The 27,666-nt window shown below is 37.5% G+C and overlaps 1 protein-coding gene and 1 long non-coding RNA gene across 2 annotated transcripts in view; one reads left to right on the forward strand and one right to left on the reverse strand.

Annotated features, from left to right (window-relative positions):
* POF1B (POF1B actin binding protein) overlaps positions 1-15,862 on the forward strand; it is a 47,149-nt gene extending 31,287 nt beyond the window's left edge. Inside the window, exons 5-14 of the mRNA XM_073360894.1 lie at positions 837-864; positions 1,929-2,003; positions 4,103-4,195; positions 4,943-5,056; positions 6,460-6,612; positions 6,783-6,893; positions 8,687-8,815; positions 9,417-9,493; positions 10,861-10,975; positions 13,020-15,862. Coding sequence (XP_073216995.1) covers positions 837-864; positions 1,929-2,003; positions 4,103-4,195; positions 4,943-5,056; positions 6,460-6,612; positions 6,783-6,893; positions 8,687-8,815; positions 9,417-9,493; positions 10,861-10,969 — 889 coding nt within the window. The 3' untranslated portion in view covers positions 10,970-10,975; positions 13,020-15,862. The remainder of the gene's footprint in view (positions 1-836; positions 865-1,928; positions 2,004-4,102; positions 4,196-4,942; positions 5,057-6,459; positions 6,613-6,782; positions 6,894-8,686; positions 8,816-9,416; positions 9,494-10,860; positions 10,976-13,019) is intronic.
* On the reverse strand, positions 595-27,666 carry LOC140917640 (uncharacterized). The gene is made up of 3 exons (XR_012160936.1): positions 26,118-27,666; positions 18,345-18,429; positions 595-1,997 (listed from the first exon to the last, which is right to left on the reverse strand). It is a non-coding gene; the product is annotated as an uncharacterized lncRNA (long non-coding RNA).

Raw genomic sequence — 27,666 nt, forward strand, 5'->3', positions numbered from 1 at the left:
ACCTTAGGCCCCCCTCTTCTCCCCTCCCCTGCACAGCAAGCAGGAGGCTCCTGGGAGCAGCTCCAAGGCAGAGGGCAGGAGCAGTATGTGGGGGGAGGGACAGCTGAACTGCAGGCAATTGATAGCCTGCTGAGCAGCTGCTGCACAGGGAACTTAGGGGAGTGCGGAGCTGATAGGGGGGAGTTGATTGGGGGGGGGGGCTGCCGGTCCACCCTGGTTCCAACCCCCACCAGCTAGCTGCAGTGGGCTGCTCTTCCTGCAAGCAGTGGACAAAGCAGGTGGCTGCCAAACAACGTTCTAAGGGAGCACTGCACAACTTTAAACAAGCATGTTCCCTAATTGATCAGCAGCGTAACAACGTTAACCGGGACAACTTTAAGTGAGGAGTTCCTGTATCTTCAAAACAAATCACAAGTTTTTCTAAAATTCCTCATTCTTCTCCTCCCCACCACTGATGTTCAACAGAGTCCAGGAAAAGATTTGCCTCCTGTTCAGGCAGTAAAGTTTCTCCAGGAATGAATTTGGTCCAGTCTGTAGAAAATAGTAAGATTTTCATAATACCGAGGAATTAACTCATCAAGATACTGGTTAAGGCATTGGCAGTGCTTAGAGCAATTGTAATGGCTCTCTGATGTTGCTTGTCACCTCGAGGAATATAAGAGGCCAGTTGGGCTGAAGCTAACCCTCCTTTGTTCTGATCCCCAAATTAAAAATGTGGTGGAGAGCCGAAGCCTGCCCATTTTTCTTCTCATGATTGGGCAGGTTTTTTTTTCATTACTCTTTCACATCAGCAAGAGGCACGCTGTTAATCTGTCATTTTTGTGTGTGTTTTACAGGACACAGGACAATGAATCTACAAGTCAAGTAAGCACTCAGAGGAGTCCAGTCCAAATGGTCACTACTTGTTGGTAATAACAATGGGGCAGATTCTCAGTTTTGAACTCAATGAAATTATGCCAGTTTACCCCAGCTGAGGATCTAGCCCAATCTGTAATATAAGGAGGACAATTTTTGATAGTTGTGCACACCTAGGAAACAGTAGGATTCCTAAATAGATCTATAGCAATATGGTTTAAATATGATGTTTTTAAACATGTACATTTAAATGATTTGTAGTACCATTATATAGTAGCTTATGAGGGGCAAACATTAAAACTTTTTTCCTGTGTGTTTGTCTGTAAAACTGACAAGATAGGTAAAAACCTGGGTAAGATGTATGTCACTTAAAAAGCTTCCTACTGTAAATACTTAAACATATAGCACTTTCACTCTCCCACAAATGCAGCAGCTGTTTTTAACAACACTGCACAGAGTTGTTTCTCCACAAGAAGTGAAGTAAGATATTGCCTCCAAATGAAACTTAAAGGGAATTTAGACTGACAAATGCAAACAGATTAGTCAGTTACAATCTCTAACTGCTGTGATCCTGTTGGAATGTTCCATTTACTAAATCATGTATAGCATGTCCTGCAGCATGTAGGTCATTCTAGTCTCCAATGACTTACTGACCAAGTCTGTCCATACTTAGCATGTAGGATTTGATTTGATCACATCACAGGCTAGTGTAGCTGCAACTCAGTGTAACTTTTATTTCTCCAGAATAGGAACATAATTGTTTATTATTTCTAAAATATACACATTTAAAATTGACAGACTTTTTGCTTATTCATCAGCAAAAAATAAATATGCTTCAAACTAATGTCTCCATCTAAATTAGCTTTATATACAATGTAAGACATACATTTTGGAAGTTTTCTGGATATACCCTGATCTGTGTGCATTCCATTTCTCAGAGTTTTCTGTCTTTCTCATGTTTTCCCAGCAGTAGAGTAATTTAATGAAGGAATCACATTGTGATATACAGGAAGAATTCTTATTCGAGATGTCAAAGCCAACAAATTGGTTTGTTTTTCTGTCTTCATTATTAGGTAGAAGATATTGAAGGTTTGATTCCCAAAGGACTGTCAGAGTTGACAAAGCAGCAAATTCGCTATCTCCTGCAGGTATGCAAACGAAAAATATTACTTGCAAATCTACAAAAAAGACTGTTAATTTAAGGCAGTTAATGATTGTCTTACACCTGGAAGCACTGATGTCTTACATATTTTTATTCTATCTAATGTAACTGTGAAGGTTATTCCTATAAACATCTAATCCTTTTTTGAATCCTCCTAAGGGCTTGGCCTTGATGTCTTGTGGCAGTCATTTCCACAAACTAATTACTTTTTTTACACTATTCACATTTCCTTTTACCCGGTTTAAATCTCTCGCCTTTCAGTTTGATTGGAAGTCTCCTCACATTATGAGGATGGATTAAATAGGAGCATCTGGATTACCTTGTCTGTACCTTTCCTTATTTGGTCACAGTTTTATATTAAGAAGTGATTAGTAGATATTTTATTGAATTGTTAATAGTTATAGTTCAGCAGATCTTATTGATAGCTTACAATCCATGTTGTGTAACCATCTATAACATCATCTGATGTAACTACCTGTAACACATATAACTCATGTCTGTAACTTCCTTATGACATCTATTAATAACTTAACACTTTATAAGTGAATCTTAATATAAAGTGTGCCTCGCTTTTTATATACCTCAATCATGTTCTTTCTTAGTAATCTTTGTCACACATCTTTGGATCCCTTTAGCCAGATGTTTTTGGATATGCGGTAATCAGAAAAGAACACAAGGTTCCAAATGAAAGCTGCTATTCTCAGTATTTTTTTTCCCATCCTTTATACATTTTAGTGGTATGCTTTTCTGGTCACTGCTGTGAAATGTGCTCAGTCAGAACTGAATCTCCTCCTTAGTTCATCTGGCATTGCTTAGGAATTGTAGTATAAACGTTATGTTCGAAGCCCCCTTCTAGTGCTAGCTGCTGCAGGGGCAGCAGGTGGAATAATGAGGGAGTACCATGAGCTCGTAGATGCTGCTTTAAAATACTATTTTGATACCCCTGTAGTCAAAATAACAGCTGATCCTGATTTTTATTTTACACAAAGGTATTTCTTTCAGTTAAAATTGTTAGTGTTAATCTTGTGTGTTACAAAACACTTCTGTTAATTTGAACTAAGAAGAGATGTTGGGAATCCTGTGAAAGAAGCTTTCAAAAGTGCTGCGTATTAATAAGAAAATTAAGTAGACAGGGAAACATGATCCATTTTGATCCAGACATAAAAAGATCAGATTACAATCTTTACTATATAAATACCAAGCCTTCACTGATAATCCCAAGAGTCATTGATCCTACCAGTAGCTAGAGCTGTTTTTGTATCCTTTAAAGGAAAACAACTTGACTCTTCACCATAACTTTAAAACAGACTTGTTGCACCATGAGATACTACAATAACATATTGTTTTAATATGAACAGGCCCAGCACTCCGCCACTTCAGTGTATTAACAATGGAAAAAGAAGACAGCCAATACAGCATTACTAAGCACTACTGACTCCTTTTAAATCTGTTTTGCTTTTCTCCACTAAAGGGAGGAGCTGGTGTTTTTATCTAATGGTTTTTGTCCTTGGGGTGAAAGCTTAGTTTGGCAGATCTCAAAGACATTGACTCACTGGTGTGTGCTTTCCCAGGAGTGATGACTAATGGTTTTGGTTTTTTTTTGTAATTGCTCTAATTCTGAATGCTGTAAACTCACAATATAGCTGAAAATCAGAAATATTATTTTTTTTTCCCTTCCCACTGTGTGCAAATATGAAACTCTTCTTTATTTCTCTTATTCTTTCTTAGTTGGAATGTTTATTTTGTCCTATATTATGAGGCAATAATCTAAATAATTTTGTGTAACTGACAGTGTTGTTTTTAGTGAATGAAAAAGTCTCATCCTTGTAGTCATGGATTCAGATTTCAAAGTACAAGTGACATGAGCAGCTCTTACAATTCTGTTTCTAAAATTAGTTAGCTGCAGAGTAAATGTAATGTCCAAGTTTGAAATTATCTAACGTCTCTAAACAGATTTCAAATAAATCCCATACTGTTAAACTAAAGACAATCAGTTTTACTATTCTTGTTGTTTGGTTATTTTTAGTTATTGTCAAAGATTATATCCCACAAAGAATCTGAAATCAATCCTTTTCTTTTTCCTAGATGAGAGTGACATCAGATAAATCACTGCGACTTGTACTTTCCACTTTTGGCAGTTTGCGTGGGGAGCTCTGCCATCTACAAGATGACTTAGGGGTAGGTCATTGCAAAATTTAGTTTCCATTGTCTGATCTCTTCAGTTGGTTGATTTGGAGGCCTGAAGGGACCATTATGATCATCTAGTCTGACCTCCTGCATAACACAGATCTGAGTTTTTACATTACATTGTTTCAAGTATTTGCAAGAATCAGCTTTAGTCCATAAAGAAAAATTTAGACTAGACTAGTATCTTGTCCCAGCAGCAAACTCCACTGCAGTTACTACTGTTGCATGATGATTTTCCCTTAATAATTAGCTGTATAGGTAATTGCCTGTTTTGATGAAGGATACTCTGATACCAGGATGATGTGCATAGCATAGGAAGACAGGACAGCAAAATAATAGAACTATATATACGGTGGAGAATTTATGTCTACCCTCACTTGATGGTGCTTAACTTGACCAGGATGAGAGAACAAACGTAACATATGTTAGTCATGTTGCTTAATGCACTACTATCATGATATAAGAATCTATATAGAAAATAATGTAACCACGGACACTTTGGGCTAAGTGTGCAGTATTGTAACAGAGCAAACAAATCACAGATAGAATTTAAAGTATATCCAACAAAACTGATTTAGAATTAAGTACACACTTTGGGGTCTTGTTTCATTTAGTTTGACTTTGTGATAAATTAGTCATTTTAATTCATTTGTTTCTTTTAAAAATAAGGGGATCCATTTTTTTATTTATACTGACAAATTTTAGTAGCTATTCATAACAAGTACTTTTGTCTCATAGAAATTGGAAACTGACAAGATGTTACTAGAGAAAGACCTGGCTTTTAAAGAATCTCAGGTAAAGGAGTATGAAGCACTGTTGGCATCCGTGAGAGAGAATAATCGCCAACAGCAGGTAAATTCATATATTTATTATGAACAAATTTACTATCCCTCAAGAATTCACACTTAAAATAAATACTGAGCTCTATGAACAACTTTCACAAATCTATTCTTGGTAGAACAGCTTCCAACAAAAAGGAGAGAGACCAGAGATCAGCATTCTCTGTAACATGTGAATGTGTTGTTCTGAACACTTTATACGAGTACTGTTACCGGAGATGTTCAGACATCTAACACAGGGGTGGCCAATCTGTGGCTCTGGAGCTGCATGCAGCTCTTCAGAGGTTAATATGTGGCTCCCTGTATAGATGCCAACTCCGGGGCTGGAGCTACAGATGCTAACTTTCCAATGTGCTGGGTGGTGCTCATTGCTCAACCCCCTGCTCTGCCCCAGGCCCTGCCCCGACTCTGCCCCTTCCCCCCGAGCCTGCCATGCCCTCACTTCTCCCCTCTCCCCCCAGAGCCTCCTGCACACGAGAAACAGCTGATTGTGGGAGGTGCCGATCGTCAGAGTTGCCGGTGGGAGTTGCTGACATATTACTGTGGCTCTTTGGCAATGTACATTGGTAAATTCTGGCTCCTTCCCAGGCTGGCTACCCCTGATCTAATACATAGGGTTCTGGCTAGAAAAATAAAGGGGCCAATTCTCATTTATACTAAGGCTCCATATGCTGCTCTGTCCATGTAATGGAGCCTTATGGATCCAATTTATTTTTTCTACATTAATTTTTAAAAATACATTTGTGTGTGTTTAAAAAAATCGTATTTATCAGTTGCAAGTGAATGAGATCTGGAAATGTGTTCTGTGTAGGATATGGTAATTGCCAAAAATATCATAATTCATAGCCACTCCAGCAGAAGCAGTAAGTTGAGTCTGCTAGTAATTTGTTTAAATTTTTTTTAGTAATGCTCCATGTACAATTGAAATTGTTGTCCACCTGTGAAAGCCTATTAAGAATTTAACCCACTATATCAAATAAACATTGGGCAGTCTTTTGGGGGTAGGCAATTTTGTCCAAAACTAGTGATCTGAAGAACTTACTTGCTTGAAAAATCCAGTGCTAAGTTTCACAGCTTCTAGAGTGAATTTGGCCTACCTCCTAGAATGCCCAACCTCTTTCCACACATGCTTACACCAACACTGGATACAGTATATACACTAAAGGCCTGGCGCAGGGAAGTGCGGACTGCCTTTAATTTCCATTGATTTAACAGAAGTTGAATATGTGCAGCATCTCCCAACATCTGGCTCTCCAGCTGATATGAATCAGCTATGAATAAAGTTTGTAGGACAATAAGTTAAAAAATGGCTCACCATAAGTAACTGTATACCCAAAACTGAGCTTTGCTCAAAGACAAACCTTGAGACTACCTCACTGACCATATCTAAGAATTTTTTGTTTGCTGCTTTCATAGCAAGGACTCAGAGACAGTGCTGCAAAATGTCGTTCACTGGAGGAACAGATCATCTCTCTCCGATATGCTGAGGGAGAGAAGGACTGTCGGTTAAAAGAAGTGGAATACTGCAAGCGTGCCTTGGAACAGGAGATCCAGAACCTGAGAATGAAGGTAATGTTTTTTTTATTTTCTTGTCACTATTTTTTCACTCCTAAATCCAGCTTCACTAGATTTAGAATTCATACGGTGGAGAGAAAGTGACATGTAAAGATAATTTTCTTGTTTTCTCATCTAATGTAAATACATAATAATTAAGAGTGCTATAATTTTGTTTTGCATAGACCTGTTCTAATCCAGTGATACAAACCAGCACAGATGAGCTCTCTAGTCGTTACGTGGAGATGATTAACAACTTGAGAGAGGATAAAGATAGAGAGATCCGCAATCTTAGGGTATGTTGGTTATCTTATAACATATACATTCATAAACATATACAGATTTCTGAGCAAAGTATGGATATAGGAAAGTGGCAGGTTCCATTTTCAAAATTACAAAATGGAAGAAGCTTATACCAACCAAATATACATACTTGAGCTATTTTGTGGTTTGAAATTAGAGATAGTGGTCTCTGTTTTGTATCCATTGAAATCCTCGCTTTATTGTTCACGTTGTGTTTGGTTGAAAACTAATAATTCACCCTTCAGAAGCAGATTTTACAGAATCTTTTCTGACTCCAAAACTGGGTTGGCAGTTTTACTACACATTAGAGACTTGTGAGTTGAGCATAAACAAAAGATTCATGTATTTTGCGAGCGTGCAAAAACTAACCAGAAAGGCAGCTTTCATAGAATAAGACAGATCCTGATTTAAATTGTACCTATAAAACCTCTGTCACACAAAGGTACTGTATTTATATTTGGCCTGCTTAGAGATCTTTCTAACTTGTGCTATAATTGGTAACCAAAAGAATTTACCAGAGCATGCTGAGTTTCATAAACTTACTGATACCAAACAACATTATTACTTTAGTAGTTCACTAGTGCTTTTATTTTAACTCGGAACCACGCCATTGCACCAAAAAGGAGCTAAAATCATTTAATTGAAGTTGACCTATTCTTGAGTCTCCCTGACCATTTTTTTTTATATTAATCTGGTTATTTTAATGTGGTTTCTTGCTGTGTGAGAATCCACACAAACATAGGGAGATGAGATCTAAAGTGCTGACAAATGTACCAAGTGGACAAACTGGAAATACAAATATCTTTTCCCTTTTTATTTCTTTCAGTTGGAGTCCTGAAAGAAATAAAGTTGGAGTTTTGTACCAATAGCAGATATAAAACTTTTAAATAAAATTTGGATTTTTAAGTGTATGCCAGTAGGATGCAGAATCAAATAAAATTATCCTTCTATTATTTGATGAAAATCCTTCATTTTCAGAGTCATGTCCAGGACTAGTCACACAGACAGGACCATAATTTCCTTAGATTTTCCATATATTCATGGTCATGATCGTTATCTAGGCTTCTAGACACTACCATAATAGAAATCTTAAATAATCATAAAGTAACAGAAAACAAACAGCAGCAAAACATGGGAGAAGTAGTGCATTAAATAAAATAAATCCACAAACTGGATAAAATTAGCTTAATTCTAGTTTAAAGGTGACCAGCAAAGGAGGAAAAGGTGGACTTTTTGCCTTTTTAGTTCATTATGTATTAAAAAGGCCTGAAAAGCTTTCTTTGTTTTTTTTAACCTATTATGGTAATTCAGTAATTCAAGTTTAGTGTTCCACAGTTTTGACAGAAGACTCCGTTGGGGGTCTTAGATTTATATTTAACTTTTAACTAAGCCATCTTTTCTCCTGTTCAGGTGTGTGTGAAAAATAGGTGTTAACTAAAAACAAACCAACAGTTTTAAACATATGAATAAAATTGGCTTCTCCTGTCAATCAAGTTTTTAATTATCCGAGTTCTACCGGTTCTCCTATCGCCTGTAGCATGTTTCAGGAAAAACAACATAGAAAGACTTGAACTTCCTCCTTTTCTTTCTTTGCTTTTCTTTTCTTCCCCCACCAAAAAAAAAAAATTAAAATTCAGATCTTTTTGAAACACAAGGCAGCAAAAAAAGGGGCACAACTCCATTGTTTGTTCATTGCAAGTCAGCTTTATTTAAGATGTGTAGACTTCAGAGCTATTATTTTCCTTAGATTCCTTACCATGTGCGTAACTGTTTTGTTTTTTTAAAGTCCCAGATAAACCAGTTCCAGCAAGATATTTCAAGAAGAGATGGAAGTAACAGTGACTTCCAGATGAGGCTGCATGAACTTACTTCAATGTTAGAAGAGAAGGAGACTTTTATTAAACAGCAGCAAGAGGTAAAACAGTGTTCATTTGTGCTGCACTTTTATGAAGTCTATTATTTACTCTTACCCTGTTGAGGACTATAAGAAAATTCAAATTTTAACGGTGTAAATCATTAGAATTTAAGGTGGAAGATAGAGCAGGTGGGGTAGAGAAGATCTGCCAAGATAACAGATCAGTAGTGCTGTTTCCTTTAATTGCTCTGCTACGTGTAAAACTATAAGTCTTTGGTTTGCAGGACACTTCTTCCATCTATTACTATAAAATTCCTTTGTAAGAATCTTTAATACTTATCAACAGCTGCCCCTTCCTTTCCTCCATGCTAAGTGGATGCCAGAGGAATTTATGAGCATGCTTCATAGAGAGGGGAGTTCTGCAACCTGTTCAACCTTTGTCTCTCCTGAAAAAGGAGTAATTTTTGCCCAACCCCTAGTAATACCCTTGACTGTTAGGTAGAGCCTGTAGGCCTTCCTCTGACCCAGTCTATTGGAATAACCAAATTTGATTCCATTGTGTCTTCTGAAAGGAGTTTAACCTTAATTATTTTCTTGTGACTTCAGAGTTAAAAATGATAATTCTGAACTCTTCACTAAATGTTATTTTTGGTTTCCTTAGGAACTCTTCAGGTTGAAGCAAGAAAGATTATCATGTAATCAATCCACAGGTGTAACAAAGTCTATCATCACAAAAAAGTAATGTAGCAATATAATTCTTTCTTAAAATTCGTTTTTTAATTTTCATTTTATACTGGTTTTCACAGCAGTAGTGGCCTGCAAACGTCAGGTTACAAGATTCTCTTATAAAATGTTTATTTAATATCTGGGCTTAAGAAAAATGTCTGGGGAGGATGTGCTTTATATAGTCCCACTGACCATTTTAATGAAGTGTTTGGAGAATGTGAAGATAAATGTGTGTTCCTTCCTCTGAATCTCACTTGATAAACTAAACCTTAGAAAGTTGTATATGTCTGAGAAATGCCAGTGTTCTAAGACTTAGTTGGAAATCTATCTTACTGCACTTTTTATTCAAAACATTTGTATTTATCAGAATAAATATGGCAATCTCTGTCTGTATGTGAATGCTGATTTAGATTTGCTTGCTTTAGGGATAAAAAATATGTACTATTTAATCCATTTTGCTCTTCAGAGTTAACAACACTAAAGCTTGGTGTACACTACAGAATTAGGTTGACATAAGGCCGCTTATGTTAGTGTTTATACTACAGCCTTGCTCCCACCAATGTATGGGCCCTATTACACCTCCACTTAGGCTGGTGTAGTTAAGACTGTTGGCTGTCTGGTCAATTTCACAGCTCCTTTGGAGCCATGAAATTCACAAGAAAGCTGCAACTGACAGGAGTCTGGGCTGGATCTCCCTGCCAGAGACAGAAAGCCCCAGGTGGCTGCCCTCCCCCTGCTCCTGGCAGAGAGATGTGTGGAGCTGAAATCCTTGTCTCTTAGCCCCACTGCCCCTCTTCAGTTGGTGGAAGCGCTCCTGGTGAGGATGCACACCACTGACAGAAGGACGGTAGTGTGTCCAGCAGCCATCGCAGTAATTACTGTGGTGGCTGTAAGTCGAGCTAACATAGGTCGACTTAAGATTGTAGTGTAGACATGTCCTGGGCTGAGAACACACATGTCCATACTGTCGCCATTTTTTTTTTTTTGGTCCTCTGCAACTGTATGCCTGTGTCTTTTGAGCATCCCTTAATGCTAATTAATGGGTGTTGAACAGAATCATGGCATATAGTTAGTAATGAGTGTTTGGCTTTAAAAGAAAAAGTAATACATGTGGAAACACACACTTCTAAAGTGGATGCCTTTGAGGAGAGAGAATTTCAGTTGGTAACCAATTAACTAAAGCCTTTCAAAAATTATGGTTTAGATATTAACTCTTTTTAAACCAATCTGGGCGCAATAACTAATCTAGAAGTGAGTATTGTGGGGGAAAGGTTGAATTTGGTCTCCAAGATGAGATACTGCTCTGGACATAGATGTTTATCTCTGCTGAGCTTTTTAAACAGTATTCCACTTACAGTTTTGCAAAACTTTTTATACAGGTACATGAACCAATATCCAATCCTTGGTCTCCTGTCTGATGACTACATGGTTTCATCACCAGTTAGACAAACAGAGACTATTGTAATTGAGAAGACTGAAGCAATGTAGAAACATGTAAGTTATCCATGTTAGTTATATATCATTTGTTGTTGATGTGCAGATTCAGTACTCTAAAGAAGCCAAAAATGGGCTAGTAAAAAGCATTAAGGCAACAAAACTTATTTTGGAGACTTCTTTTCTGTAAATAAAATAGCAAAATGAGCAATAGGTCAGTAAGAACAGCCTAGAGAATGTTTCATAATAGACAAGTACTAAAAATGGTCTATGCATGTTGAAGAATAATAAGTAGAATAGCCTCTACTTTTTTCCTCATATCTTACAACCCTACTTTAGCCTTTGAAAGGGTTACAGTTTTTATTGATATTACACGATAAGTAGTACTGGTATGTGGTAAATGAAGATTAAGCCAAATCAGCTATTAAATCCCAGCACTGAAAATGTGCCCTATTTTTTGTTATCTCTAATAGGATGTACCACACCCTCAACAAACTAGTAGGGTGGGTGAATAAGAGGCTCTCATACAAAATTCAAAGCCCAGGGATGCTGGTGGCTTCAAATCACCTTTATCTGCTCTGAAACCTGGGCTGCTCCTTTGGCTCTGTGGTATAATTGAGACAGTTACAAGCAATTTCAAGGTTGCCCCACAACATTGCCTGGAATCTCTGCTTGCTGTAAACTAAAGCCCCCACCCCTTCAACTACATGTAGTCTCCAGGGCTTCTGAGGGGATCCTCAGCAGCCAGCCATACATAGTGCCTGAGGAGTCCTCCACCAGTTGGAATCAGCATTGGTTTTAGGGCCCTTTTACAATAAGCAGAGCAGTGCATAGAGGCTTGCTTTTGAATACAAGTAGTTTGCAGACAAAGGTTTCTGGGGAGCAGTACTTTAACCCTGAAAATAAATATACATCCAGCCTCGTAAACTTAGCTGGCACTTCACACAGACAAACCAGTTCCTTTCACTGAAGAAACAAACATATGACATGTAGGAAAGATTGGTGGGTTTTAAGGAGAGAGTGGGGAGGCTGTTCCTCCTGTAGGGGACACCATAGGAGCATACTCAATTCTGAGTACACGGAGAGAGAGGTGTAGGAGTCACAAGGGGCAGCTGGAGCCTGTTTGAAAGTTAAACTTGTTTGTTTATTTCACTACAGGAGAGAGAGTGAGTACTATAAGCTGAGAGAAATTTTGAGGTTTTATCTCCTGCAGACAGCTCCCAAAATGAAAAATCCCTCCCACACCTTAATGGGAGCAGGACTTAAAGTCAGCGGCACCAGGTTTTCACCCAAGATCTTCATACAGTAGAACCTCAGAGTTATGAGCTGACCTGACCAGTCAACCACATGCCTCATTTGGAACTGGAAGTATGCAATCAAGCAGCAGCAGAGACCAATAAATATAGTACTGTTAAATGTAAACTACTTCAAAAAAAAAAAAAAAAAAGGAAAGGAGCATTTTTCTTCTGTATAGTAAAGCTGTATTAAGCCAATGTTCAATTGTAAACTTTTGATAGAATATCCATAACATTTTGTTCAGAATTACAAACCTCCCCCTTCCCAAGGTGCTCATAACTCTGAGGTTCGACTGTAGCAGGTTTCAGTTGAAAAGAAATTATTTTACTTAAGTTACAAACCTATGACAATATAGGTTTATACTAGAAGTGTTTTGTTTTTTTAACTTTACCTGTAACAACATATGAGGCAGTGTATTTCAATTACCACAAAACATTATCAGTATTTAAGCAAGTTTTTGTCACTGAAATGTGGTGGTGTGCATAGGTAAAATTTTCAGACGCACCTATGCGCTCATTACTGTAGTTTTTAAAAATAAGTAGCATGTTACCATGAGTACTAGAATATTTAAACCTGGGTGCTTAACGTTAGGCACTGAATGGGAACTAAGGCTATTCACTTTACGTATATATCTGAGTCCCATGGAATGTCTGATACCTGTTATATAAAATCAACCATGTTTCTTACATAGACTTATTTGTAAGCACTCGTACATGTACAGCAAAATGGTTACATATGTGAAATCTAATGTGATGTTTGTTTTGTGTCAGGAATAACTTCCACTCAATTAACTGCTTATTTCTTTTAGGAATGAACAGATCCAGTGACAGTCCCAGCTGCTTAAAGGAGCTCATACCAAATGACTGTATCATGGCTTTAACCTTCTGCTGTTTTTCATCATTAGTCTAATATTTAGAACCAGGCCTTTCCCTGAACCCCAGTCAAAGGTGTATGTGTTAAAGACACGCAGTGGGGAAATAATGGATTGTGAAAAGCAATGGCTGGCCTTACTCAAAGCAAGCAAATTAACTTCTATCTGATGAAGAACACGCATTTTTCATAGTCTGCCCATTACCACCACTATACTAGCATTACATGCAGTTAAATCCCAGACGCTACATTCTCTATAGATATGAAAAGCAACAGGCCATACCATTTATAAAGTTCAGTCCTTCCAGACCACATTGAGTAAAGGGGTATTTTCCATTCCTTGCTGCATTACTAAGGAGAGGACCAAAAACCCCACTTATTTAGTCTGCATGCCTGGTGAAGAATAATAATCGTGAACGGTAGAGGCAAAATTACATCAATTACAAATTACTTGGTAAAGATTGACATATATGTCTGCACATCAGCATTTCTTGAAAGGGTGGTGCTCATGATTTTGATACACTTAAGTATTTAAAATAGTGGTACCAGTTTCTACTGCTAAAGTGTTAATTTATTACTTCACAGATCTTACATTAGTTCTAATCCTGCACTTAGCATTTGATCTCAGTATGGACAGATGAGAAAAGATAAGTGTAGCCACTAGAACTAATAGAAATTTAATCAGAGAAGTTTATATTTAAAAAAAAAGCACACAAATTCTGATCTCAAAATGGCATAAGTTACCTCTCTGAAAACATTTACAGCATTTCTGTACATAAACTAACCAAAATGCTTTAACTTGGGAGCAAGACCAGCTCCTCAGTGCTGGGTCTTAAGTGATCAGTGCTAATTTAGCAGATACATTTTATGAAAAACATCTATAAACTGGCAAAATAATCTTTTAAACTTAAGACAACTAAGTTTTAAAAAATGCATTAGAGATCACATGAATAAGTTTTTGACTGACCCTTTATAAACTGAAAACCAGCTGTGACTATCTGTACTAGGTAGGCATAGTTTAAGATTCTTGAAATTTACTTGTAAATTAAAATTTCAAGAATGTGGCATATCCATTTTTTATATTGGGAAAAGTAAAATGAAAATAGTTCTTGGGCTATATTCTGTTGTTAATGGAGCAAAATTCCCACTTGATTCAGGACCACAGTATGTGTCCCAATGGTTTTGGTATAAGTGATAAAATAGAAAGTTGAAGCAATGTGGTGGGGTTTGAAAAAAAATATAGAGAAGATACTGGGAGGAGAGGAATTAAGGGTTCTACAATACTTAAATAGGTGCTGGCTTTTGTAAAGGGTTTCTTTTCTATATTTTAGTTATATTAGAGGCACTTGGAGTCCATTTTATATCCATACAGATACAATATATATGTTGGTGTGAGCACTTGTGACCTATGGGTAATAAACAGCTAGGAAATAAACATTCTTTGTCTATTAATAAAATATAGCGTGCAAAGTTTAATTTTCTGCTAACAAAACCTTACAGCCGTGTGTCCATCTGCTTTAGAAAACATCTAAGGCCTATCTTTTAATTCTTTAGATGCATTAATTTATCTAAATGGCTAGGCTACTTGATGCTACATTTTTATTTAACACTGTTACTAGACCCCAAATCCTTTATGCAGGATCTCAGGAGTGGGGGGGGCAGAGTTCACTGAAGGGCACTCAGGGGAGAGAGCCAGGCATAAAGCTATGCTCTATAGTCCTCCACACTGCTGCCAGTTTATGGCCCTTTGCACCACCCGAGAAAGCAAAGAAATTATCAATATTTTTAATTTTGAGAAAAACTGTTACTGTCCGTTCTCCACCCCAGAGTCAGTCATGGGGGGGTCAAAAATTTCTCGAACATTTGAATGGTAAGTTTTGAAGTTGCCTTCAATGCTTAGTAGGGACTAATCCATCCTTACTCAGACAAACTGCCACTGCCCATTGACATTACCTATGATATCGCAACTTCAGACTCACTGACACTTTAATTTGCCAGAACTCGAATATTTCCTTCATTCTAAAACAATTTTCCTATTTAGGGGCTTGTTTCTGCCCTTCTGAATCCAATGGGCATTTTGTCACTTAACGGGGAGTAGGATCAGACCCTGGTCTCAAACTCCTGAAAATTAAAACAGGAATAAGGTGACATCTAATGCATATGTTAGACATTCTTTAGTTAGCTTAAAGCCCCAATTTCTTATGGCTGACTGCACATTATTAAACAACACTGACATTTACACCATTTTAAAATAATTCTCATTTAGTTATTATGCAAATATGACATTCACAGGGCTCCTTCCCTGCCAGAGTAAGTGGTGATGCTAGAAGATATTCACATGAAAAGGTGGGAAATTGTTTGTCAAAAATGTAGTCTGCCTAATGGCCATGGCATAACTCTGTTGGCGCAAAACAGCCAGTACCATAGGGTTAGTAAAATGAAGGACTGAATAAAATGCCGCCTTCTTTAAAAAAACAAAACACCACCTCTGGGGAGCTTTGACTCGAGGGAAAAAATGCCATTTTTAAAATGGCTAACTATCTTTGCAGGCATCATCTTAGTCTTGTCTCTCTCTGGCTCAACTACCCTGGAAGCAATTCAACAGGCAGCGCACACATAAAGGAAGAATTCTTTTGGGGGGAAGGAATCACATAAAAAAAGGTGAAAATAAGGGTACAAACTGTCACAATGTGTTTATAGCGCTATGATAAATTTTGTACAAAGTATGCCTTGTGACTGAGTTATCATTTGACTGCTGGATCTGTAGCTAAATCTCTGTACATAGCTATAACCATAATGATGTAGCTACATCATTATGGTTATAGCTATGTACAAATATCTAACATCTCTTAGCTGTAGCTCTCTATAGGCATAGACAAAGATTACTGGCCCTTGCTTCAGCAAGCTATATCTTTAGATAGCCAGCTACAGCCAGAGATCTCTATCTATATCTAGCACTGTAGACATCCACAGTGTATCTCTAGATACAAAAGATTGCTATGTCTATATAGGTATGTATTTGCATCTATAGTTATATATACACAGATCTATGTCTATAATGAGAGAGCACTGTATGTACAGCTGTACATCTCTATTTATGTATAGCTAGCTATATCTAAAGAGAAAGGTGTATTCTACATTTTAAAGCATGTAGGATTTATTGACTTGCAGTTGTAATAATTAAGGGCCACATTTCCCCCAAAAGAACTACTCTCATGAAAGTAATTCAAATGATCCTATCACAGGTGTCTGTGTTTGCCCAGAATAGTGTAATCACATGCAATTCATCCACAAAAGCAGTAAATCCTGGCTGCTCAGAACCACCCACCTTAAGGTCCTGTGCCTCCTATTTACGATCAGTAGGCTCCTTTTGCTGACTCCAAAAGCCCTCTCAAAAGGGGATTATCATTAATCCCCTAACACTGGATGGGAGTTGGAAAGGGAGGATATGACAGTTGAGACAAGGGGATGCTGAGGATTTTGTCGAGAGGATAGCAGTGGGGCAGGAATCGTCTTAGTACAGGATCTAGTAGAAGGGCTGATCACTGATGTGGATCTCCAGCCCCTGCCACATCAGCAACAACATAGAACATATCTGGGGCATGTGAAATCTAACCACCATTAATGTTATTTGTGTGGGGACCAGAGTTGTCTTTGTTGACAAGTTGCAACCATTTACTTGCACATTTAAACACTGCTGCTACCTTGTAGCTCATAATGGGATGCTATGTATTGATTGAACTGCCTAAGAATGTGAAACACAACAAAGAAGCAGCTCCCACCAATTTTTCAGTCTTTAAAGATATTTTGGGGGGGGAAAAGCGGCAAAAACAAACTAAAAAAACATAAGTTATTTCTCTCCAAAGGTCATACTGCAATGGGTGATTTTTTTCCACCCAACCACGCTGGATGTGGATAAACAACATTTCTCTTCATCTATACCTCTAGTAAATTGTATGACACATAGAGAACGAGGTTTTTATCCTGCAAAACCAATGTTTTTCCTCAAACTCCTTTCCATGTGATGTTGTTTAGGGAGTATCATCCCTAGGGGTATATCACAGTACTCCCAATTATCTGCATTATAGAAGCTTTACACATACATTAAGCCCTGAAAAATATATATGAATACATTTTATTTTCAAGAGATTACAACACAAAGAGACAAAGTCTGATTCAAGAAACTTGTAAGCTCTGCTTAGTGTCGCAGCAAATCTTCTAACTGCTTGGAGCCAAATATCTCCAGTTCTGCCACTGACCTGCTGCATGACCTTGCTCCAGTTACAACATCTATACAATGGAGATAGAGTTCCTTTCTTTGCAAAGCACTTTAAGCTCTACAGATGAAAAGCACCATACAACAGCTAAATATTGCACATGCACACACATGCCCAAAAGCACTTTTCTTGGAATAGGATACAGGAGATATGACTGAGATGTAAGCTAATTAGAGGCAGAGTGACAACAGAGTAACAACAAGTCTTCCTTTTTTACTCTGACCCATAACAATAGAACAAGAGTACAAATACTATAAGATTATATAGTTTATTATTTGGACAAACATTTCTGATTAAGTGGTGTCAGTGGTCTATGGATAAAAAACTCTTAAAACCATGATTTACTGCCAGTTTATTTTATGCTAAAATAATTTTAAAAGCTCTAGGAATAAGTTTGTCTGCTCTGCTACCCTGCCTCCAGCATTACCCAATAGCTGAAGCTTGACACAGTGATTATGTATGTATCCAACCATGCATTGCTATACAGAAAGAAATTTGCCTTCCTGACTGCTGGTGGTCATCAGCATTCTTTCTTCCCACAGTGCCTAACAATGATAAAAGCATTTGGAAGGAAAGCTTTGGCTATCAAGTCTCTAGGGTAAAGTCTGCAGGTACAGGGCATTCCTAGTAGCAGAACTTCATCCCTGAAATTCAGTCCTACAAGATACATGCCTGAGGCCAAAAGTGACCACAGAGAAGCAAAGCGTTCCATTAATGCTGTCCTTGAAATCTCCTCATAGACTACTGCTGCTACTGGGTTCACTGTTATATATTCAAAGTAGATTTTCCTCATTTTCGAGAAGCTATTGTATGGTATTGTTTTTATCTATATAAACTGTGCCCAGATGCTACAGTAAGGGAACCTTTAAAAACTACTGAACAAAACAATTCTCAAAAGATTGTCAAATTAGCATAAATAGACCAAATACTTGTAGACACCCCAGCAAATAGTGCAAGAGAGTGAACAGAAAATATTCAAAACTTACAGTAAAAATGATTTTGGAGGCTCCATAGTACATCCAGACTTTTGCAACACTCCTCTGTTGAATACTTCATGTAGAGAGGAAGCACCTTAAAAAAAAACCATGCAAAATTACTAAAATTCTCTATTGAATATGAGCTGTTGACATGTTTATAGCAATAACTTTTAAAAGTCTTTCAGGTTTACAAAAGCCAATCCATTGAATGCTCTTCCCCACAGTGATACAAACAGCAGAAATGTAAAAATAATTCAGAGGTTAAAGAAACTCCCATCAAACTAATTGATAGTAATAAAAAATTCAAAGTTAAAGAAAGAAACTTTCCTTAATCTTTATTTATTCTTTATTTGCAGAAGTCTCTGCAAATATGCAGCCACACTTACTTATAGTACAGAATCCACAAGAGATAGAGAGAGCTATGGATAAAAATGTATCATTCTCTGAATTCCTTTGTTTTTATTAACACTCCTCATTATGTTACTATAGTTTTATATGTATTTTTATTTTAAAAATGAATAATTAATGAGACTGTCCAATAACTGAGGCATAACTGATAACTAGGGCTGTCAAGCGATTAAAAAAATTAATCACGATTAATCGCGCAGTTAAGCAATAGAATACCATTTATTTAAATATTTTTGGATGTTTTCTACGTTTTCAAGTATATAGATTTCAATTACAACAGAATACAAAGTGTACAGTGCTCACTTTATATTTATTTTTATATTTGCACTGTAAAAAACAAAAGAAATAGTATTTTTCAATTCACCTAATATAGGAATTGTAGTGAAATCTCTTTATCACGTACAGGTTTTAGAGTGGTAGCTAGGTTAGTCTGTATCAGCAAAAATAATGAGTCCTTGTGGCACCTTGGAGACTAACAAATTTATTTGGGCATAAACTTTCGTGAGTTAGAACCCACTTCATCAGATGGATGGAGTAAAAATACAGGAGCAGGTATAAATACATGAAAGGATGGGGGTTGCTTTACCAAGTGTGAGGTCAGTCTAACGAGATAAATCAATTAACATCATCCTAGCCACTATGGATGTAGAAGCCCTCTACACCAACATTCCACACAAAGACGGACTACAAACCATCAGGAATAGCATCCTCGATACCATCACAGCAAACCTGGTGGCTGAACTTTGTGACTTTGCCCTCACCCACAACTATTTCAGATTTGGGGACAATTTATACCTTCAAGTCAGCAGGACTGCTATGGGTACCTGTATGGCCCCTCAGTATGCCAACACTTTTATGGCTGACTTAGAACAGTGCTTCCTCAGCTCTCGTCCCCTTACACCACTACTCTGCTTGCACTACATTGATGACATCTTCATCATCTGGACTCATGGGAAGGAGGAATTCCACCAGGATTTCAATGATTTCCACCCTACCATCAACTTCAATCTGGACCAGTCCACACAAGAGGTCCACTTTCTAGACACTACAGTGCTAATAAGCGATGGTCACATAAACACCACACCATACCGGAAACCTACTGACTGCTATACTTATCTACATGTCTTCAGCTTTCATCCAGACCGCATCACATGATCCATTGTCTACAGCCAAGCTCTAAGTTAAAGTGCATTTGCTTCGATACCTCAGACAAACACCTACAGAATCTCTATCCAGTGTTCTTAAAACTGCAATACATCAAGAGCATCAAGAAGCATATGAATCTTTTGCACATCTGGCATGTAAATATCTTGCGACACCAGCTACAACAGTGCCATACGAAAACCTGTTCTCATGGTCAGGTGATACTGTAATTAAGAAGTGGGCAGCATTATCTCCTGTACATGTAAACAAACTGGTTTCTCTTAGCGTTTGGCTGAACAAGAAGTAGGGTTGAGTGGACCTGTAGGCGCTAAAGTTTTACATTGGTTTGGTTTTGAGTGCAGTTATGTAACAAAAAACCCTACATTTCTAACTTTCACTTTCATGATAAAGAGACTGCACTCCAGTACTTGTGTGAGGTGAATTGAAAAATACTATTTCTTTTGTTTATCATTTTTAGAGTGCAAATATTTGTAATAAAAAATAATATAAAGTGAGCACTGTAGACTTTGTATTCTGTGTTGTAATTGAATTAATTTGAAAATGTAAAAAAGCATCCAAAAATATTTAATAAATTTCAATTGGTAGTCTATTGCTTAACAGTACAATTAATCGCAATTAATTTTTTTAATAGTGATTAATTTTTTTGAGTTAATCGTGTGAGTTAACTGATTGAGAGCCCCACTGATGACTAAGCACTATCTATTTTAAATACATATAATTCACCCAAAGTTGTTATATTTTTACAGAACTATTTTTATTAAAACATGAATTTTAAAACAACTAATATGTATTTTCTCCATGTACAGGAAACAACAGTAGATAAAAGGAAGTACATATTAAAAATAAAGTTATGTTCTTTTGCCAAAAAAGGCATTTTTCACTTATTTAACTTTTTAGTTAATTCTTTAGCTGTGGAGTTTATTAAAAAAGATCACAAATGTTTAGATGCAATACTGGGATAATCATTTTCCAGATTTAACTTTATATTATGAAGCCCATTTTAAATTACAGTACACAGCCAAGAAAAATTATCATGCCACCAAGCTTCTAGTTTTTCCCTTATTTACATCATTTAAAATTTGTAAAACAAAAATTCATTTAAACAAAATTTCATAGTTTTGGTGGCAAAATACCATGTTTGTATATGCTTTTTACTGAACCAGAGTTACTAGCTATTGTCTTACTTTTGAGGAGCATCTTCTATTCAGACATAAAACTTGGTTGTGTATTGGCCATATGCCAATATTGTTAACAGTAAAAGGTGTAGGAAGTACTCAAGCCATTGTTCAAATACCATGAGCATGGGAAACGGGAATATGGACTTTTGTCTTTTCTACTGTGACTCTTTCCACCTTTGATTATAGTATTCGACATTTCATTTATCATGTAATATTAAAGTTCTCTGAATATAGTTAACCGCCTATAAAACCTATGATATAAACATAAATCACTTATTTTTTACATGCCTGTAGCTTTTAAATTTACATCAGTTAATCAATAAAGTGCAATACAAAAGTCTGACATTTTTAAAGCAACCCTATCTGCATATTTATAAGTTTCCTTTCTTGCATGAGCAAACATCATATTAACAGGCATATAAGCAGCATATATGTGGCCAATAACACATGCATCACTTTAGTGTTATGACACAGGACAGAGTACAGCTTTACAGCAGAGCTCACTTTACACAGTGTGCTACTTTGGATAGTGTCATATCAAATTTGCTTAGAAAAACATCACCATATTTGTTGTGTGATACTCACTGACAGTTTGTTAAGAATACCATCTGCAATTCTTGAATTAGCAGAAAGCATAAATACTGTATATCACCAAGAACTTTTTGACATGCCTGGATTGCACATTATCCATGTTCCCTTGCTAGTCAAACTGTTCACAACTCCTTTTTGTGTTTTTTTAAAAAAAGCTTAATCTTCCCTATTTTTGTTTCTTGAAAGATAAAGATGTTTAATGAATAGCACTTCTATTAGGAGTAACAACATGGATCCTGCATTTCAAAACAATTTATAGCAAAACGTTTATGCCCAAAATAGTGAACGCCCCACCTGGTACTTACTTGGAATTCTGGACTAAGTCGAACAGCTGACCATTTTTTTGGACAAGCAATAAGTGCGCACACTAACCCCAGCAAAAACAACTAAACTCTCCAGTAGTACACAAAGGTTACATACAAATATCCAGAATGCCCACAATCAGCAGAGTAAAAATAAGCAGCAACCAAGAGCAGTGTATTTCCTTTCCATACAGTGAACTGTGGGGTTGTTCTGTTCACCCCTATTCACAACTTGGTCTGCCAATGCCCCCATCTCATCCTACAGAAGCAATCTGTCCATGTAATTTCTGGAATACTTTGGCATCTTCATTTCCATAAATGAGTACTTGTGGCACCTTAGAGACTGACCAATTTATTTGAGCATCCGATGAAGTGAGCTGTAGCTCATGAAAGCTTATGCTCAAATAAATTGGTCAGTCTCTAAGGTGCCACAAGTACTCCTTTTCTTTTTGCGAATACAGACTAACACGGCTGTTACTCTGAAACATTTCCATAAATGAATTTAAAGAGAAACTGAGCTCTTGGATTTTTCTCTTTTCTCTCTTCCGTGTTTTCTTTCTGCTTGTTCCTTTATCTTCAGAGTTAATTTTTCTTTTGTAGCCCTACCACGCCCCACCCTGAACCCCCATCCTCCTAGCTCAACTCCAGCAGTCCCTGTCTTCCCTCCAGAATCCCCCTCTGTTCCCTTAATCTGCAGGATTCCCACCCCACCCTGGGAGCCTATTCTCTCCTGGCTCCTTCCTACTCTCTCCAAGTGGTCCTTCCATTTACTTCCCACCCTCCCCAGGTCTGTGCCTGTCTCCCTCTGTCCCTGCTCTACTGGGCTTGGGTGTCCCCTCTGTGTCCCCAACCTTCGCTGCTCCGTGAGAATGTCCGCGCATCCAAAAAGCAACTTGGAGAAGCCAGAAGCTGCTCCCATGTCCATTCACAGCCAGATGGCAGGGAGCTGGTGGAGGGTAGCGATGGGAGAGCAGCAGCACTGTGTGCTCTGCTGGCCAGAGTTGGGCAATGACAGAGTCTGCCTGTGGAGGTGAGGGAAGTGGGCTGTGAGCCTGGGAGGTCAGATGACAATATTAACTTGCTCACATTAAAATAAGAATCGTCTCCTGGTTTCTAAAAAGCTGTTAAGCTAAAGTGGACATGCTCCAAACCCTTATTTTTAGTATTAGGTTTTTTTTTTTTTTTTAAAGCAATGAAACGTTCAGTAGCTTGGTTTCTCATATGATTGAAATCTGACCACACCCTGTATATTGATCAGAATACTGTGAGGACAAAGAATCTAGGTAACACATTTATCGGTCGGATAGAGTTGCACAAGCCTGCTTCTAAACCAATTTCCTTTTACCAGGCACAGCCAGGAATAAGTCAGCCACCAACAGGTACAGGAAAAGCAATGCCCCAACTTTTAAAAAATTAACCTAGAAATAGGAGAAAGTAGGGTCACCTCAGAGTCATCTCAGGAGAAGCTTCCTCCACCCACGGGTCTAAGCACCACACCTTAATTCCTCCATCCACCACCCTTGTCTCATATGAGAGCCCACACATAAAGGAGTATCACAGTCAGCACTTACCCTACCAGCCCACCACCCCATTCTAATATTTGCATTTCATAGTCAGTAGGAATTCAATTTGCAAATAAAATGATCTGATAACATTGAGAACCACTTCCTCCTGAGGTAAGCTCTCTTGCTGAAAAATGTGTTCATTAACCAGGTTTTAAAATTTTGTTGGCTTTAACAAAAACAGTTTTAGAACTTTCTCTTCATTGCTACCTAGTCACAATGCAATATATATGGAGTGTTCATTATTTGTTAAATTCTAGTTCTGATTTCATTTTCTGTAACTAGAAATTTGTCCTGCCACTTCGGATTTCATTTAAGCTATTATGAAACATGTTTTACTTTTCTGAAGATATGCTGCATGGCATACTTTCTGCCATCAGGCCAATTTATTTGATGCTGATATCCCATTACAGTCTATATGCAGTACTGCAGATCATACAATGTTTGGCACCGTTTATGCATCTTATTATGGGGACATGTAGAAAATAAACGGTAGGACTAAATGTAAAAGTACATCTAGATGATGAAATTAAAACTTATCTTGCAAAGCACTGTCATAACCATACAGCTAAGGGTAGCATAAAATCCCTCCTTTACCTGTAAGGGGTTAAGAAGCTCAAATAACCTAGCTGGCACCTGACCAAAAAGACCAATAAGGGAAGAAGATCCTTTCAAATCTGTGGGGGGAGGTTTTTGTTTGTGTTCTCTTTGTTGTTCTCTCCAGGACAGAGAGGGACCAGGGCAGGAAAAAAACATCTCCTAAAACCCTACCTGAAATAAGCATCTAAAAGATTACAAAAATGGTAAGTAATAGCAAGAAAATGAGCTTAATTATCTTTTGCTATAGCTTGTGAATTTTCCCTATGCTAAGAGGGAGGTTTATGCCTGTTTTTTGTTACTTTGAAGTTGAGAGAGGGGAATCCTCTGTGGTTTAAATCTTTTTATTACCCTGTAAAATTACCTTCCATCCTGATTTTACAGAGGTGCTTCTTTTACTTTTTTCTTTATAATAAAGTTCTTCTTTTAAGAACCTGATTGGTTTTTAGTGTCCTAAAAACCCAAGGGTCTGGTCTGTGCTCACTTGGTTAACCTATTGGTTGGTATATTATTCTAAAACCTCCCCAGGAAAGGGGGTGAAGGGGTTTGGGGGGATATTTTAGGGAAATAGGAACTCCAAGTGGTCCTTTTCCCTGGATGTTTGTCTAAATCACTTGGTGGTGGCAGCAATACTGTCCAAGGACAAAGAAAGGATTTGTATCTTGGGGAAGTTTTAACCTAAGCTGGTAGAAATAAGCTTAGGGGGTCTTTCATGCAGGTCCCCACATCTGTACCCCAGAGTTCAGAGTGGGAAGGGAACCCTGACAAGCATATTCATAAAATAGTCTGGCTACATTCCCCCAGAATAACCCAAGTGGTTACCTGCTCCAGCCTTACTACTTCTGCAGCAAGTATTACTGACAGACCCCACCGCTAGCCCAGCTGCCACTGGGAGAATGACAGAATAACTAAGGATGATCACTGAGGGTTCTTTAATGTTGATCTGCCAAGGGGAAAATTGCTTGTATATAATATATGAAGGACTGAATGGTTTCCCACTACAAAAAATGGTGTCATGCTTTATTTTTTTAAAATTTAACACATGAAGAAAGTGCTGAAATTGAAAGACATTTAAAATAAAGAGATTTGGGGATTAGCTTGAGATGCAAAACTCAGCTCTCTAAACTGATGAACAGAATATCTGTCCTCTCAATGTTTCTGTCCATCAAAATCCCATACTTTAAATCTAATTTTTGGTAGATGACACTGACTATACAAAACCCTAAATCAATTATTGTAATTGTGTCAATGTTTTGATAAAGATCAATAATCTGTTTTTGGTATTTTTAAACTGCACTGTGTTAAATGCAATTAATGATATGCTCACTGTGGCAAAATGGCCACATACATTATGAATCACGGAGTGTGTATTTGCAAGTGAACGTTACAATCTGTGCAGAAATTTAAACAATTGAAAGTTTTATTAGCTATGTAATGTTTCTCCTAAAGTAATAAACCATTGCCTACTTTTGACAGTTTTGATACAGAGGTTTTGTTTGTTTACTTTAACATAGCATTTTAACATCTCCTACTAGGAGTTCTACTCGATCACTGTTCTACTCGAAAGTACAAATTTGAGGCACTGAGAACATAAGAGCCTGTTAGATTGCAAGCTATTTGTTTCATCACATTTTGACAGTTTTTAGATACTTCATATTTTATTTTTGCAAAAGTATTTAAATCACACAAAAAGAGATACTTTCTTATACCTCTAGCTAATCAGCAGACTGCACCCATTCCTTTCTAGTGAGGAACCCAGGAACTATACTCAACACTTTTGCAGCTCTATTTTGACTATTTCAGCTTGCTCTTGTGCTCTGTCTCTCTCTCTCATGCAAACACACTTCAATAGTTAAGGAAAAAACTATGTTGTTCACTTAATCATAAAACAATAGGACAAGATTGGTGACTCCCTTTTTAGTTGTAATAATCTTATAGTTAAGACAACTGAGCATCAGTATACTGTATATGGAATCTCACCTCAGAATCCCAGGACATAAGCTCTGTTCCTTCCTTTGAATTCTCCCTGTTAAATAAATAATAATTAGATGTAACTTTAATTTAGTTACTTTGCTTCTCAACTGATGTTTTTTATCCCATCTACAAATAGTGGGAGCCTAGATTATACAGGAGAGGATATTATAAAGCATAAATAAATATTTAGGAAGAACTGTATTCAGGGCAGAAAAGATTGTTTAGGACATAGGATATTGATCAAATAATAGCTGCAGCTGAACCTGTACATACATAGAATATCTAATAAAATAATGTTAAAGGCTTAAAATATACTTAAAATATATACTACTACACCTGGTAAAATAACTTTTAAAAGGTTTAAGACATGAACTTTAATTTCAACAATTTACACAACACTGAACATAGTGGGGCAGATCACTGTTCCATCCAGTTGGACAGCCTTGCTCCAAAGTAGCCAATACTTAAAAATACCCTAATTAGGGCCAACTAATTATCAAAAGGTGGTAAAATTCCCCCTTTAAAAGTACATCCACCTCAACCATTTCATTCAGCTGAGTCTGGTGCTCTCAACATGAGACAGGACAGAATTCCCCTACTGCGGAAAGTTTTCAGGCCCTTTGAGGAGTGATGGCTAGTGAGCAAGACATCTTGGCCTAGATCCTCAAAGTTATTTAGATACCTAACTCCCATTCCCAAAAGAAATAAAACACCTAATGCCTTTGAGGACTTGGGACCTTACCTCAACAGGCTAGTTGTGAAAAAACTTCCACCACCTCCAGCCCCTCGAACTATCCAGCTAGTCCCTTCTTGATTTCAAATTAGTCAAGAAACAACTTGCAAAAGCTGTGACTGGATCCTGTAAATCATCAATCCTCTGGCTCTCCTTTGACCAGTGATATATTGTAAACATCACATATCTTTTTTGGGTCTCACCAACAGTCTTTAACAAAAACATTTTATTATGGAATATACCTGCTATACTTTTCCTTGGACTACACAGCCTCAGAATGACAGACTGATATAAGACCTAGAGTCATTTCCTTCCCCCACCCCCGCCCCAAATCATTTCCATTTTTCAGGGGGTCATGATTCAAAATTTGCTTGTCAGATTGATTTCAAATTTTTGCCCCCAAATCTTTCCTCTTGATTAAGAGTACATATGAAGAGTCCCAACTCCCTCAGGAATAGAGTCAAAATTAGGGTTATAATGGAAAAGGGAAGTGACTTGCCCTGTTGTAACTGGAGTACTTCAAGATGTCCGGTCCCTATCTGTATTCCACTGAGTATTCCTGCGCTCCACTGACCTAAGACTGGAGAATTCTTAAAAGTAGTTGGTCTGCACCTGCATCCCTGCTCTCCTCATGCTCCATATGGAGGGTACAAGGGGTGGGATGGGGCAGACTGATCACCTCTCCAGTTCCTTCTCTACCGCAAATCTAGTCAATATGCGAAGCAGTGGGGAAGGAGGGCAGGTAGTGAAATACAGATAAGGCCTGCACATCTCGAAGAAAAAACAGTAATTCACCTTCTTGTAACTATTGTTCTTCAAGAT

Source organism: Lepidochelys kempii, chromosome 9, assembly GCF_965140265.1.
Source record: "Lepidochelys kempii isolate rLepKem1 chromosome 9, rLepKem1.hap2, whole genome shotgun sequence".
NCBI classification, from domain to species: domain Eukaryota; kingdom Metazoa; phylum Chordata; order Testudines; family Cheloniidae; genus Lepidochelys; species Lepidochelys kempii.